This window comes from Aphelocoma coerulescens, chromosome 2 (assembly GCF_041296385.1).
Source record: "Aphelocoma coerulescens isolate FSJ_1873_10779 chromosome 2, UR_Acoe_1.0, whole genome shotgun sequence".
In the NCBI taxonomy this organism is placed as follows: domain Eukaryota; kingdom Metazoa; phylum Chordata; class Aves; order Passeriformes; family Corvidae; genus Aphelocoma; species Aphelocoma coerulescens.
In genome coordinates this window covers 43,034,464-43,046,560 of record NC_091015.1, presented here as the reverse complement: position 1 = coordinate 43,046,560, position 12,097 = coordinate 43,034,464, and the positions used below count along the sequence as shown (strand labels likewise).

General features: G+C 41.4%; 2 protein-coding genes across 7 annotated transcripts in view; one reads left to right on the top strand and one right to left on the bottom strand.

The window, feature by feature from the left end:
* The window catches only part of JAZF1 (JAZF zinc finger 1), a 189,618-nt gene extending 179,180 nt beyond the window's left edge, over positions 1-10,438 (top strand). For both annotated transcript variants that reach the window (XM_069007191.1, XM_069007192.1), the window contains 2 exons: positions 1,483-1,652; positions 8,115-10,438. In XM_069007191.1, coding sequence (XP_068863292.1) covers positions 1,483-1,652; positions 8,115-8,291 — 347 coding nt within the window. In that variant the 3' untranslated portion in view covers positions 8,292-10,438. The remainder of the gene's footprint in view (positions 1-1,482; positions 1,653-8,114) is intronic.
* Positions 10,439-10,930: 492 nt separating this feature from the next.
* Positions 10,931-12,097, bottom strand: part of TAX1BP1 (Tax1 binding protein 1) — a 56,115-nt gene continuing 54,948 nt past the window's right edge. For all 5 annotated transcript variants that reach the window (XM_069007183.1, XM_069007186.1, XM_069007185.1 and 2 more), the window contains one exon: positions 10,931-12,071. In XM_069007183.1, coding sequence (XP_068863284.1) covers positions 11,870-12,071 — 202 coding nt within the window. In that variant the 3' untranslated portion in view covers positions 10,931-11,869. The remainder of the gene's footprint in view (positions 12,072-12,097) is intronic.

The following is a 12,097-nucleotide window of genomic DNA, read 5'->3' as shown; positions in this document are numbered from 1 at the left end:
TTCGGAGTGGGATGAGGAGCCGCAGTCAGCAGGGCAGAGTTTTCCAGATGTGCTGCAGGGCCTGTGCGTGCGCTCTTGTCGACAGTTGTCGCTGGTGGGAAACCATCCCTGTGTCCTCATCTGCATACCACCCTGTGCAGATGGGAGCCACGGGAAAGAAACATGGACAGCCTGACATCTGTCCTGACCAAAGCTCAGGAGCCCTGGGAGCTGGCAGCTACCAGCTGCCACGTGTTGTTACTCAGTGCTGAGTCTGACTGGGAATGCTGGGGAAGGGGGAGTCCAAAGAGACGGTAAGTGTGGAGTTTCACCAGAAGCAGAAACACCCCTAAGAACCCATTGTACTTTGCAGGATGGATTTTCCCTGTGAATTCAGGTCACTTCGTGAGGCATCTGTCTGCATTTTCCCCTCAGCGGGTAGAGCTGCTCAGAGCTGTGCACTGAAAGGGCACATGAGGGAAGAGCCATGCAAGTGTCACATAACTGTCTTTAATAGCGGGAGCTATTCCAGCACTTGGAGCCAAATTGTCTTTCAGCAGAAAGGATAAAATTTAGCAGAGCTGGGAAAGGGAAAGAAGAAAGGGGAGGAGAAACACAGCACCACCTCCTGCTGACACCACAGAAGTTTCCCTCAGCTTTCCCTCTCTCTCCCTCTGTGCATATATTTTCTTTTTAATCAGCTGTGGCTCTTCCCTCCCCTGCTTTTCGTTTTTCAACTGTATTTTTACAGTTGGAATTCTGCTTTTCTAATTTCTCTTGTTTCACATTTAACTTCTTCAGAGGATTTCATTAATAGCTATTGCAATTAAAAATAATAAATAAACTCAGCACCAGCTGCTCAGATGGCTGTCGTAGCATATCTGGAACATAATGCGGTCTGTTCAGGGCAGCCACACAATGCAATTTATACCCACACCTGAGGGAATGAATTTCACAACTATAATTGCTACAATATAATTCTTATTAATGTTGTGCTATAATTCCTATTAATTCCAAAGGGCTAGTAAATGCATTAGGACTTGTCAACATATTATTTTACACTGTTTATGATCTGTAGAATTACACTCTTCAGTATTGTATTGCATAAAGAAATGCCTTAAAATTAGCTTTAATTGGAGGAGGGGAGGGAGCACATTTTCTGTTTGGGCACTGGGAAAGACGGAAGAATCCTGGTGTTTGAGAAGCAATGAAGCTGCATTTTAAAATCAGTCCTTTGAACTTTCTGTGCCATGCAGTTAACAGTTTATGAAGATATATTAATAATGCCTGTCCTGGTTATTAGAAAAAGAACCACTGGTGTCTTTATAAAGGAATAAATAACTACAAGAAAGATAGGGTTATAAAATTTAAAATAACTGTCTTCCAGAAAAGTCAAAAGTGGGGAAATTACAAGTCATTGTAGCTGATGTAATAAATGCAGAATGAGTTATCTTGCTGTGCTCTTATTTATTCTTGTTTTATCTGACTATCCTGCTTTTCTAGGTAGTGAATATGATGAGGAGGAAGTAGACTATGAAGAATCAGACAGTGATGAGTCCTGGACTACAGAAAGCGCTATCAGCTCTGAAGCTATCCTTAGTTCAATGTGCATGAATGGAGGGGATGAGAAACCTTTTGCCTGTCCTGTTCCTGGATGTAAAAAAAGATATAAGGTAAGTAGTAGTGCAGACCTACCTCATTTCCTGCTGGTGTAGGTGGTGGGGGAAGCCTCTAAAATCAGTTTGCAGTATTCTCATTTAATAGACTTTCCACAATTATTTTTGTGACATTTTAGCAGAATATTTTTTTCACTGGTTTCCTCTCAAGCACAGCCAAGTTTATCAGTTTTACAAGGGATGTCTGTCTGTCAAGAGAGATTACATATAGCAACTCTTTTGCTTTACACATTTTAACAAGCTTTGTGTTATTTAGACAAATTAACTGCAGAATGCAGGAGCAAAATAATCTCTTGGGTCCCTTTCAGAAACGTGAAATAAAAAGCTTCTGTCCATCTGTGCCAGAAAGAATTCCTTCTGCTTAACTGCTAGAGATATCACCTCCTCTTTAGTGAGACAGTGCCCAGGGGGTGCATTTTCTGATAAAGATGATGTGTGGAATGTAGTGGTTAACATCGTGCAGGTCAGAATTCACCTCGGGAAGACTGAGACTTGGAGAAATTCTGGCATCATTCTGTCCTGGGTCCAAGTTCCCATGACCTGCCTGCACAGCTGTCAGTGACCACATGTGCAGGGCTTGCATCCCTCTGCATGACACCTGGGAAACAATTCCCTGCCCCGCCACCCCACCCCACTCTTTACTTGCTCTCCATCATGAGAAATTTCTGTCTCTTTATGTGAGTGAGGGATTTCTAAACGGGAACCTTGAGCTGGCCGATGTAGAACATGCCAGGATGTTACAGGAGTGTTGCTTCACGTGCATCAGTGCAGAGACAGATGAAATTGTGTTGAACATCTTGCACTTCAGTATGGTATTCTTTTACCATTCACATTTGGGAATGGAAGTAGTGTGTTGGCACACTTCCTCTAAGTCATTTCCTAAAGTTTTTGCAACAACTACTGGAAAATCCAAGCGCTGATCCTACACCCTAGAAAAACCATGGTGCCTGGCTTGATTTTTCACTAATTGTATTTTATGGCTTGTCCTTTAAATAACTGATAAGTAGGGACTTAAAAGGGAACAGAAATATGAAATAGAAATATAGGAAGGCCAAATAGCATTTGAGATAAAACAGTTGTGTCAAGAATGGAGAAACTGTGCATGAAACCATGTAGTGGATGAAAATCTGTTTCAGTGATGCTGCAGCAGCTCCCACAGCAGCAAATCACAAGACTCAGGTTACTGTACAGACCACTTAACCCTGACAACACTGTTTCATAAAACATGGACAAGGAAGCAGTGTGCTGTTTTCTTAGTGACATACAAGTCTTTTTGCTGAGATTATCCTGAACTATCTAGTGTTTATTCTCCAGTTACGGGAAAAACTGAACACCATTTCCAGGGCCAGGGCACAGGAAAAGATGGTTTTGGACTACTTGCAAGTATTACTTTGCAGATAAACTCACATTATTGATGATCAGTACTTTCCTTGTGTGTGGTAGGAGCTGTGCCAGACGGAGGGTATGGTATAAAAAGCTAAATCCCTAGCTCAGGAAGCAAACAAGCCATGGTGATTTTTAGAAGTCATGTGCCCAGAGGGCATCTATGCATTGCAGAAAACATTCACTTAATGGCAAAGGCTGGAAGGAGAACCCTGTAATTTGCTATATCCTGTCTGTTCTCTGTTTGACTGCTAGCCCTCTGTCTTTTTATTGCCCAAATGAGCAAGCTGTTTGTGCCTGCTTCTGCTATCTCACTACCTTCATCTCAAATGCAGGAGGACTGTCTATAAGGGGTATCTTGTACACCATTAATGGTAGAGCAGCCGGGGGAAGAAGTTAATGACCCTTAGAGGGGCTGACAGGGAGCAGCAGCAAATAAAAAGTACCGTATTCTCCTAAGAGACTCAGCTCTGCTTAGTGCTGGTAGGAAAACACATTCCCTTAAATTCTGCCTCACCTCATTCTCTTTTCTCTGGGCTCTGTTTCCTCCCTTTTTTATTTTCAGCCTATTTTTTTTCTTTTTGCATTTTTATCTTTGTTTCCTTCCTTTTAGCTTTGTGTCAGCTGTGTTTCTTGTTTCCTCTTTATCTTCCTTCTGCTTAACCCAGTCGTCTGACGAATTATTTGCAGAGTCTGGGTAGGGAGTCCTGTGATCAAAGCCCTGGGATTTTCTGGTGGGTACTGGATAATCACAGTCAGGACTGTAAAACAATTATAGTGCTCCAAACAGGAACACAGACATGCACATACAGTAACTGCCAGGCTCACTTTACAGCTGAGAAAGGATGCATTCCTTTAGGGAGCGAGGAGGAAAGGAGGATATACAGTTTTCTTTTGTCTGGCCTTAGGTGACGTAAGTTTGAGAAGCAGAATGGTATTTTTAGAGATTTTATTTGTATTACAGTACTGCTTAAAGGACCCAGTAGGGATGGGGCATCTTTTTGCAAACAATGTTCAAGGATAAGAGATGGCCTCTGCACTGAAAAGTCATTATGGAAAGGTAAATAAGACAAGAATGAGTACAACAAATACTCCCAAGGAATGGGCTGGGGCGGACAATGGAAACTGTAAGGAGAACATGTTTATACACAAGCCCAGATGTGTATCAGAAGCCCCTGCTGGCCTCCTGCCCAGCTGCTGTCTCCTGGCGCTTTCCCATAGGCAGTGCAAATAGTCACAAGCATTTTGTTGTTCTTCAGGAACTTTATTTTTAAAAATTGTTTGCTTATAATATGTATTGGTAGTCTGTAAATATGACATAGATTTTCTTGAGAAGCCACAGGTCCTGGGGGAAATAGTTTTCTTTAAATTACATGTAAATTTCTTTGTGGGATAGTCAGAAACATCTAAATCAACGTGAAACACACCGACTTCTAGATGCTTTAAGCACAAGTCTTTGAAGTTCTGAAGCTTGCTTTCTTCTCTAATGATGCTTACTGAGCTAGAAATGAAGTTACAATTACTTTATAGTTTTCCATTTATGGATATTTTTTTCTTCCTGTGATTCATCTTTGATGCCTGAAATTTGATTTTTAGAAAATCATCTGTGTTATTCAAAGGAACCCAAAGGTATTATCCTTTTTTCTGTGGGGTTCACCCTCACCAGACTTTGGATTTACATCCAAATTCAGATGCCCTGTCCAGAAGTGTATGGATATCAAGTAGTTAACGTGCTTTGCAAAATGCCACCTGTAGGAGCTGAAATGGGATTTATGAAGGTGGTGATTAGTTTTCCTTTTATTTAATACCCCCTGAGTGGTCTCCAGCTCTGGAGAAGGACATTGAAAATGCATATAAGATGTAGATAAACTTACTCAGGCAACATCCAAAGAGCAAATGATGTTTGAGACATAGCAGATACAGCAGACCCCAAAAATAATGCATATATGCTAGCATAGAGAAAACCCTAGAGTATTTGTCCTAAATTTTCTAGTTTGTGCAAATTTAGTAATAAAAAGAATAATAGATTTCAGTGCATACAGAATGTAGCTTATATCTGTGACTTTTCTTTGGCCTTGGGCAAGAGGACAAGTGAAACTTTTCAAGGCTGCTGAGGCATTGGGCTTGTCTGTCTGGCAGGTGAAAGGATGAGGGGTCTGGCAGGTGAAAGGATGAGGGTCCTGTCAGGTGGCACAAACCCCCAGGAAAGCTGACCTACAAGTGTTGAGACCCAGCAGAGCTTAGGGAAGGAGAATATTGAAGTGAGAGGGAAACAAGGGAATTTACTTGAAAGAAAGGAGCAAGCCAGAGCTTGCAAGTCAAACAGAGGAACCAGACCCACAAAGAAAACTTCAGGATGAAGAGCCAAGAGTACAAAAACATGTATAAATGTCCAAGGCTGAAACAAGAAATCACTCAAACCATCCTTTTGAAGTGTCTTTTTCTACTTGAAGTGGGGCTGCCAAGTTCTCTGCAGTGTAGTGCCTTTGTGAGTCCTGCCGTGCAAAGGAGGCCCTGCCCAACAAGAGCCTTTGTGTCCGTGCAGACCAGGTAGTGCCAGTCTAAACTTCTCTATCACCTCCTGATCTGGTCCCAGGTTAATAATTGTTTCCTCCTGTTCAAGATTTTTAGAGTGCCCTTCTCTACTGCCATCTTCTTCCTCAATCATCTGTGAGAGTAAATAGTGAGCAACCTAAGTAACCAGAGCAATAAAAGTGATGTACGAGTTTGGCCGTGGCTTTTGCTGTACCTCAGCAAACTGAGCCCAGACGTACAACAAAGTGTTTACATTGCAGCAGTGGAAAAAGTGCCGAAGAGTCGCTGTAATTCTAACACCAGGTTCCTTTTAGGCAGAAGTACAGGTCAAATTTCACGTTACACAAGCTCCTCATGCTATGTGTGGTTACTGTTTTTCAAACCTTCCATGGCCTAATTCGTCCCATGTAGGTTTCTGCTTTAGAATCTCCTTAAATTTTTCTGCCTGAAAATATTTCCCCCACCCCCCCTTCACCAAAGCATGGGGTGTACTGGGGCTGATGGATCATTAAAAAATCTGGATCAGAGGTGTACCATTGGCATGGCATAGTGAGGGTATTTGTGATTGCAGATTTACGGCATCTGTAGCAATTCACAGCAGCTCAAAAGCATCCAGAAGTGGTTTCTTGGAAAAATTAAAAGTTTAAACAGGAACAGGGTTTTTCACAGAAAATATTATTATAGATAACAGGGCATGTTTTTAAAATTTCACTGCAGTAGCAAAAGTTTAGCAGGTCACACCCAGATTTTCTCCTCTTTTGAAGGCATAGGTCCTTAAAGGTACACAGATGATGGCAGATGCCTTATGAAGTCCTCATGCCATCCAGTGGCAGTCCCAGCCCCTGCACCCCAACAGTTCTGTGGGTGCTGGAGGTTGAAACTAGGTGCAAGATGATCCAAAAGCTGCCCCAGGATCTCAGATTACTTGCAGAGAATTCACTTGACTGCTCTTGAGGCTGATGTGTAGCTTTGATGTGCTTTTGGAGTTGTGGTGGTACAGCTTTCTGCCTCTTCTGAGTGCTCTGCACCCAGACAAACTCTGCCCTGATGGCTCGTGTTCCTGTGTCTGGTTGGTATTGGAGATGGGGTATTCTCAGCTCCCACATCTCAGGAGACAACTGTGCAGGGGTTGTCCAGCATTTTTAAGGGTGTAAAGGACAATTCAGAGGCTGGATTTGCAACCTCAGGTGAGGATTCAGTGCCTGGATGCTCTGGAGGAGAGGAGCATGAATCTGTGGGCAGAGCAGTTGCTTGCAGTCTTGTACCCCTTTTCCAGGGTGGATATTTGAGACTCTTTTTTCTGTGAGTTTCAAGCTGGAGCTTCCACTTACTGTAAGCTGCACATTGATAAAACTTGTTGTTTAAAGAGCCAAGGGGACTTTCTGTTACGTGTAACACCAGGCAGTGGTTCAGCAAAGACAAAATCCCTAAGACCTAATGGAGTGGGTTGTTTAATAGCCAGGCTGTTCGTTGATTTTAGCGTTTTAGCTTCTTTTTTTTTTTTTTTTTAATCTTTAAAAAAATACTGAGATACATATCTGGAAACTTTAGAGAGAACACAGGAGAGCCTTGAACTGGTTTTTTTGGTCACAAATGCTATCTTCTTTGGTTTCATCCTAGGAGAAGCTCAAATGAAAGACAGTATGCCTTTGTTTACTCATCCAAAAATCCAAGCTCTTTTAGTGGGAACAGATGAGAGACTTCGGTATACTACATAGAACAGTATCACAACAGCTGCTGAGATCACAACAGCTTCTTCCATCTTTGCCAGAAATATGTGTAAAGGAAGACAGGGGAATTACTTTGATTTATGTTTAGTAAGGTTTTTGGTTGATGTGGCAGAAGTGTGGCCTGTTTCCTGCCCTTGCCAGTGTAAAACAGGGTGTGTGTGTTGTGTTGCTGTGTTTTGCACTAGTGGGGATCAGCTCTCCAGTTCTAGCTGTGGAGTATTCCCAAACAATAGCTATTTTGAAGAGAGCTTCTCTGGATTATTTTCTAAGTGTCCTGTGTAAGTCTTTGAGTTAAGCATTCCCTGCAGTTAATTCTTTGGAGGCAATGTGTAAACGATCAGAATTTGCTGGAGCTTAAAGACATATCTAGAAACAATGACACAAAACAGAACAGACCCACCATGGGGGGAGTCTCAGCTCTTTAAAGAGGTGTGACCCAAGTCTTCATGCCAATTCTTTGTTTGCTTGTAAATGAACCTCTGAATAAGATTTGTCAGTGCTATATGAAAAAGATGTCAGGATGCAAAGAGCAACCATGTGTGAGCCCATTAAATGGTATTCTTTGGGCAGTGACGTATACTGGGAGATAGAAATCAGGATTACCCAGGTAGGTGAGTTTTGAGAACCCCACAGATTATTCTTCTTGTCCCACTTGGTACCTTGGGAGCACAGCCCATGTGTAACACCCAGCAGGAGCTCATAGCAGTTTACAGGAACTTGCTCATGACGCTGATCCATTTTCAGTTTTTAACTGGAAGCAGAGCCCGTGTCCACCTGGCCAAGCACTGACATTTTCCCTTCTCCCTCACAGAATGTGAACGGTATCAAGTACCACGCCAAGAACGGCCACAGAACACAAATCCGCGTACGCAAACCATTCAAATGTCGCTGTGGAAAGAGTTACAAGACAGCTCAGGGCCTGCGGCACCACACAATCAATTTCCATCCCCCCGTGTCTGCTGAGATCATCAGGAAGATGCAGCAATAACATGCTGGTCACAAATGTGCCAAGAAATCCTCACCAGCAGTTGCTGATTTTGAGAACAGCCACCTTTTTCAGGGGAAGCACTCAGCAACCCTTTAAAAAAATTAAATGCATGCTTTAAAATTTTCTGTAATTTTGGAATGATGTATCTTTGTAGAGTTAATGATTTTGTACATTTGCACATGTTATCATCATACCCATTTTCATTACTTTGAGATAAGGTGCTATAAAAGCTATAGGTTCTTCAGAACATTTTTCTCCAAAAATACAAAAAAAGGAACTAGGGGGACATTGTGTATTTAGTTGTACTGACGTGTGGGACAGGAACGTGAGGAGGAGAGCTTGGCACTGACATCCTTTCAAGATTGTAACGTGATGAAGACTTTTGATGCATCTGTCAATGTGTGTGCAAAACCAAAACAGTACCGCCCTCGTCAAACTATAGTTAACATGCCTTACATAACGGAGTTATCAGTGGAGTAGCAAGTCTTTTAGGTAATGGAAATATAAATAAGAAAGAATGTTTAACATAATATGCTAAAAATATTTTCATACTTAAATAACATACATAAAAAGGTGTGCTTGCTGTATTTTATATTATCTTGCAAATCTTTTTTTTTTTTCTCCCTCTTGAAATGCTGAAAACCTTGCCATTCAAACTAGTAAACAATCACTTTAGTGTTAGCAATTACATTTTTTTTTCTCTGTACAAGATGTCATATTATGTTCATGCCCATCAAACTTTTGAGGACCAATATCCCAGTCCAACTAAATATTTACCCCTGAACTATCTGTTAGAAAGACACTTGGAAATACTTAAGTGCAAATTTATGTGTGTGTGAGAAACAATTATCTTCATCTCAGATGAAGTTTTGAAGCACTTTGTAGTTCTCTATTGCCAACAGATTTAATGTTTTATGTGTTGCCAATTCTTGCAACTACTGTACGAGCATGTGCTGCGGTTGCAAATAAAAATGAGAAATTCAGCGCATGGTTTAAGGAGGTCCGTTAGTTGTGCTGAGGGAGTTCTAATGCCTCTCCCTCACATTCATTGTTTTGAGATTTTCTTTGTGCATTTTTTGCTTCTCATTGTAGGTCACCACATTCCATATGGAAGTGTCTGTTTAGCTTTACAATTAATTTTGCTGAAATAATGACATTTGAGCCTTATTGAAGATTAAGTGCTTCTTGCAGCAGGTGGTCAGAGACTGACTTAAAAGCCAACATGAGAGTGCTTCGTGTCTGGACCATACCTGAACATTTGTTGCTTGCCATCCTGCCTTGAGCATTCTTCTCACAAGTGCTATTCCTGGAGTTCAGCTGGCTGGGAGCAGAGGTGGGCACCCTCCACCAGCCCCGGCCTGAACACTCCTTTGCCTGGCAAGGGTGAGGGAGGAACTCCCAGTGTTAACACAGTCATCGCCTTGGCTTGGTTCCTGTTCTTCTAAGTGCAAAAGAAAGCTCACATAAAGGAGGAATGAGCTTTCCCTGTTTTGTTTCCAAAGCTTTAAAGGAAAACTTTGTAAGGATGACAATTACCTATTCTCCAGCAGAGTAAAAATCTCATTAAAAAACATAAGAATCATCCTAATGAGCGTTTAGAACAGCCGAAGTGAAGCGAAACATCCCTCTCTCAGATCCCAGAGAGGTGACCGTGACAGCCGGGTTTAGAGGATGATCCAGACATGAGAGTTACTGGTACACACAAGGCCCCAGGTGGCCACTTCCCACCTTCTGCAGCTTTGGCAACAGATCTGGCCAACAAACACGTTTTGGCTCTGCTCCTAGTGCAAGAACTACAGGCTGGGCGAGTTCGTTCAACAGCTAAACAGTTGTAAAACATCATTGTTGCATGTAAATTCCTTTCAACTATAAAAATGAAATTCCAGTTTCTATTTACCTATTCATTGTGACAGTATTATTAACAGGTAAAGATGGGACTATTTTGTTATACTGTGTATAGTGAATGTATTGTACTGTGTCTGTGAAAAGTGTGCTTTAAATTATATTTTCATATGTTTTGTTGGGGACAAAGTACTTTAAGTTTGAAAGTGACAGAGGTTTGTTTTAGAACTGAAGGCAACTTAAAGAATTCCTGTCAGGAAAGCTGCTTATAAATGTAAATCAAATCACATTTAAAATAAACTGCCTCTGACCTAAAAAGACTGCTCTACTGTCATTCCTAACCAAAAGAGTCAAAGTTCTTGGGCTGTGGATAGTCTTTTATTTGTTTATTTTACTTTGGTATCATCAAACTCTTGGAGCCTGTTCTGTTTTCACCTGCTGTTGAGTTGCAGTAAGAAAAGCAACTTGACAAAAGATGCGCATTCAGTACTTTCATGCTTTACTTCAGTGCACACGAGCACTGATGAGTTGCTGCTGCCCAGAACACAGCAATTCATCCATGTCATGCAGTTTTTAGTAACTCCTGCATTAACTGGGTATCATGAGAGAACTGCAGACAACAGAAGCTACTCCAAGCCTTAATCCCAGAGTCTCCCTCTCAAAGAAAGAACATAAATAGATGTGAGGAACAACCAGCCCCTTCTCTGTCATACAATGCTGAGTCATCATTCACTCCTAAGTAAAATCTGTGTTCTGTTTAATTTCAAAATGGGCAGCAGGAAAAACAGACCACTGACTCCATGAATAATTCTGCTTTTAATGTAACAAGACTACTGTACAACAAGTGGGAAGCAAATTTACTTAATACAGTTAAAGTAAATATAAAATGTTTAGATATACACACGTTTTTACGTATTGGAAAGAAATACATAAAGTTAAAACGCAAAACGTTTTAAAAGCCAAAAGGAACACAATCCACTGTTGAGAAAATAGAACAATATTTTCTACTGAATAAAACGGCAACATAATGGCAGTGACTTTTTTAAACAATTACTTTTAGGCATTTAAGCACAGCAGTTTCTTTCAACTCAAAACCACTGCCTTAAAGTATAACGTACCTCATTTAACGTTACCCCTTAAGGCAAACATTCTAGAAAGTGAAGTATTTGCCATTCCTTTTGTTGCAAGCCTGGAATCTCACAGTACATGCATCTACATCTCAGAAATGTACTAGAAAACTATATTTTCATAGGGTAAGTAATGTAACTTTCCAATTTAAGTGTTACTCAGAGAAAAACTACATGGATTTGCTAGGAGAAACACCTGCTTATTACATTTTTAATTGTGCCTCAGTTGTCAATGTTAAGAGAAACCACAGGTGTTTTGGTGACCTTTTTTAAGTGTAGCTGAAGAACACCATGAAGCCAGTCTCGTTTTTTCTGAGGCCCAGTCATTCCTGTGTCCTTAGGCATTCCACTAAGTAGGGGAAGAAATTCCACTAAGTAGGGGAATAAATAGCTACATACACAACAAGGTGGGAGGCTGTGGGTCTCCTTAGTACAATGTCAGGCAGAGAGAGAAAACAACCCCATAGCAGCTTAGAGCCACGGCTCCCATTAGAGTACATGAGCTTTTAATCAGAAGTTTGCACTGTTACAGAAAGCTGCACTGCTTTTGTTCCAGAGGTGGACTACTCAGAGTGGTGGGGTTTTAAGCTACACTGCAAAACAAAGTATTTAATCAAAATTTAATACGTTCTGATCAAAGTGCATCTGGACGTGCCTCTCAAAGCCTTGCTGGTCGTAGTCGGGCGGGAACTGCTCGCTGCACATGGGACACACCTTCCAGTGGCTCTCAACATGCTCCTCAAACTTGCTCTGGTCGTAGTTTGGGGGAAACACCACGTCACAGAGAGGGCATTTCTTGTGCACGTCAAAACTTCACGAGGAGGCGGAGACAGAAAA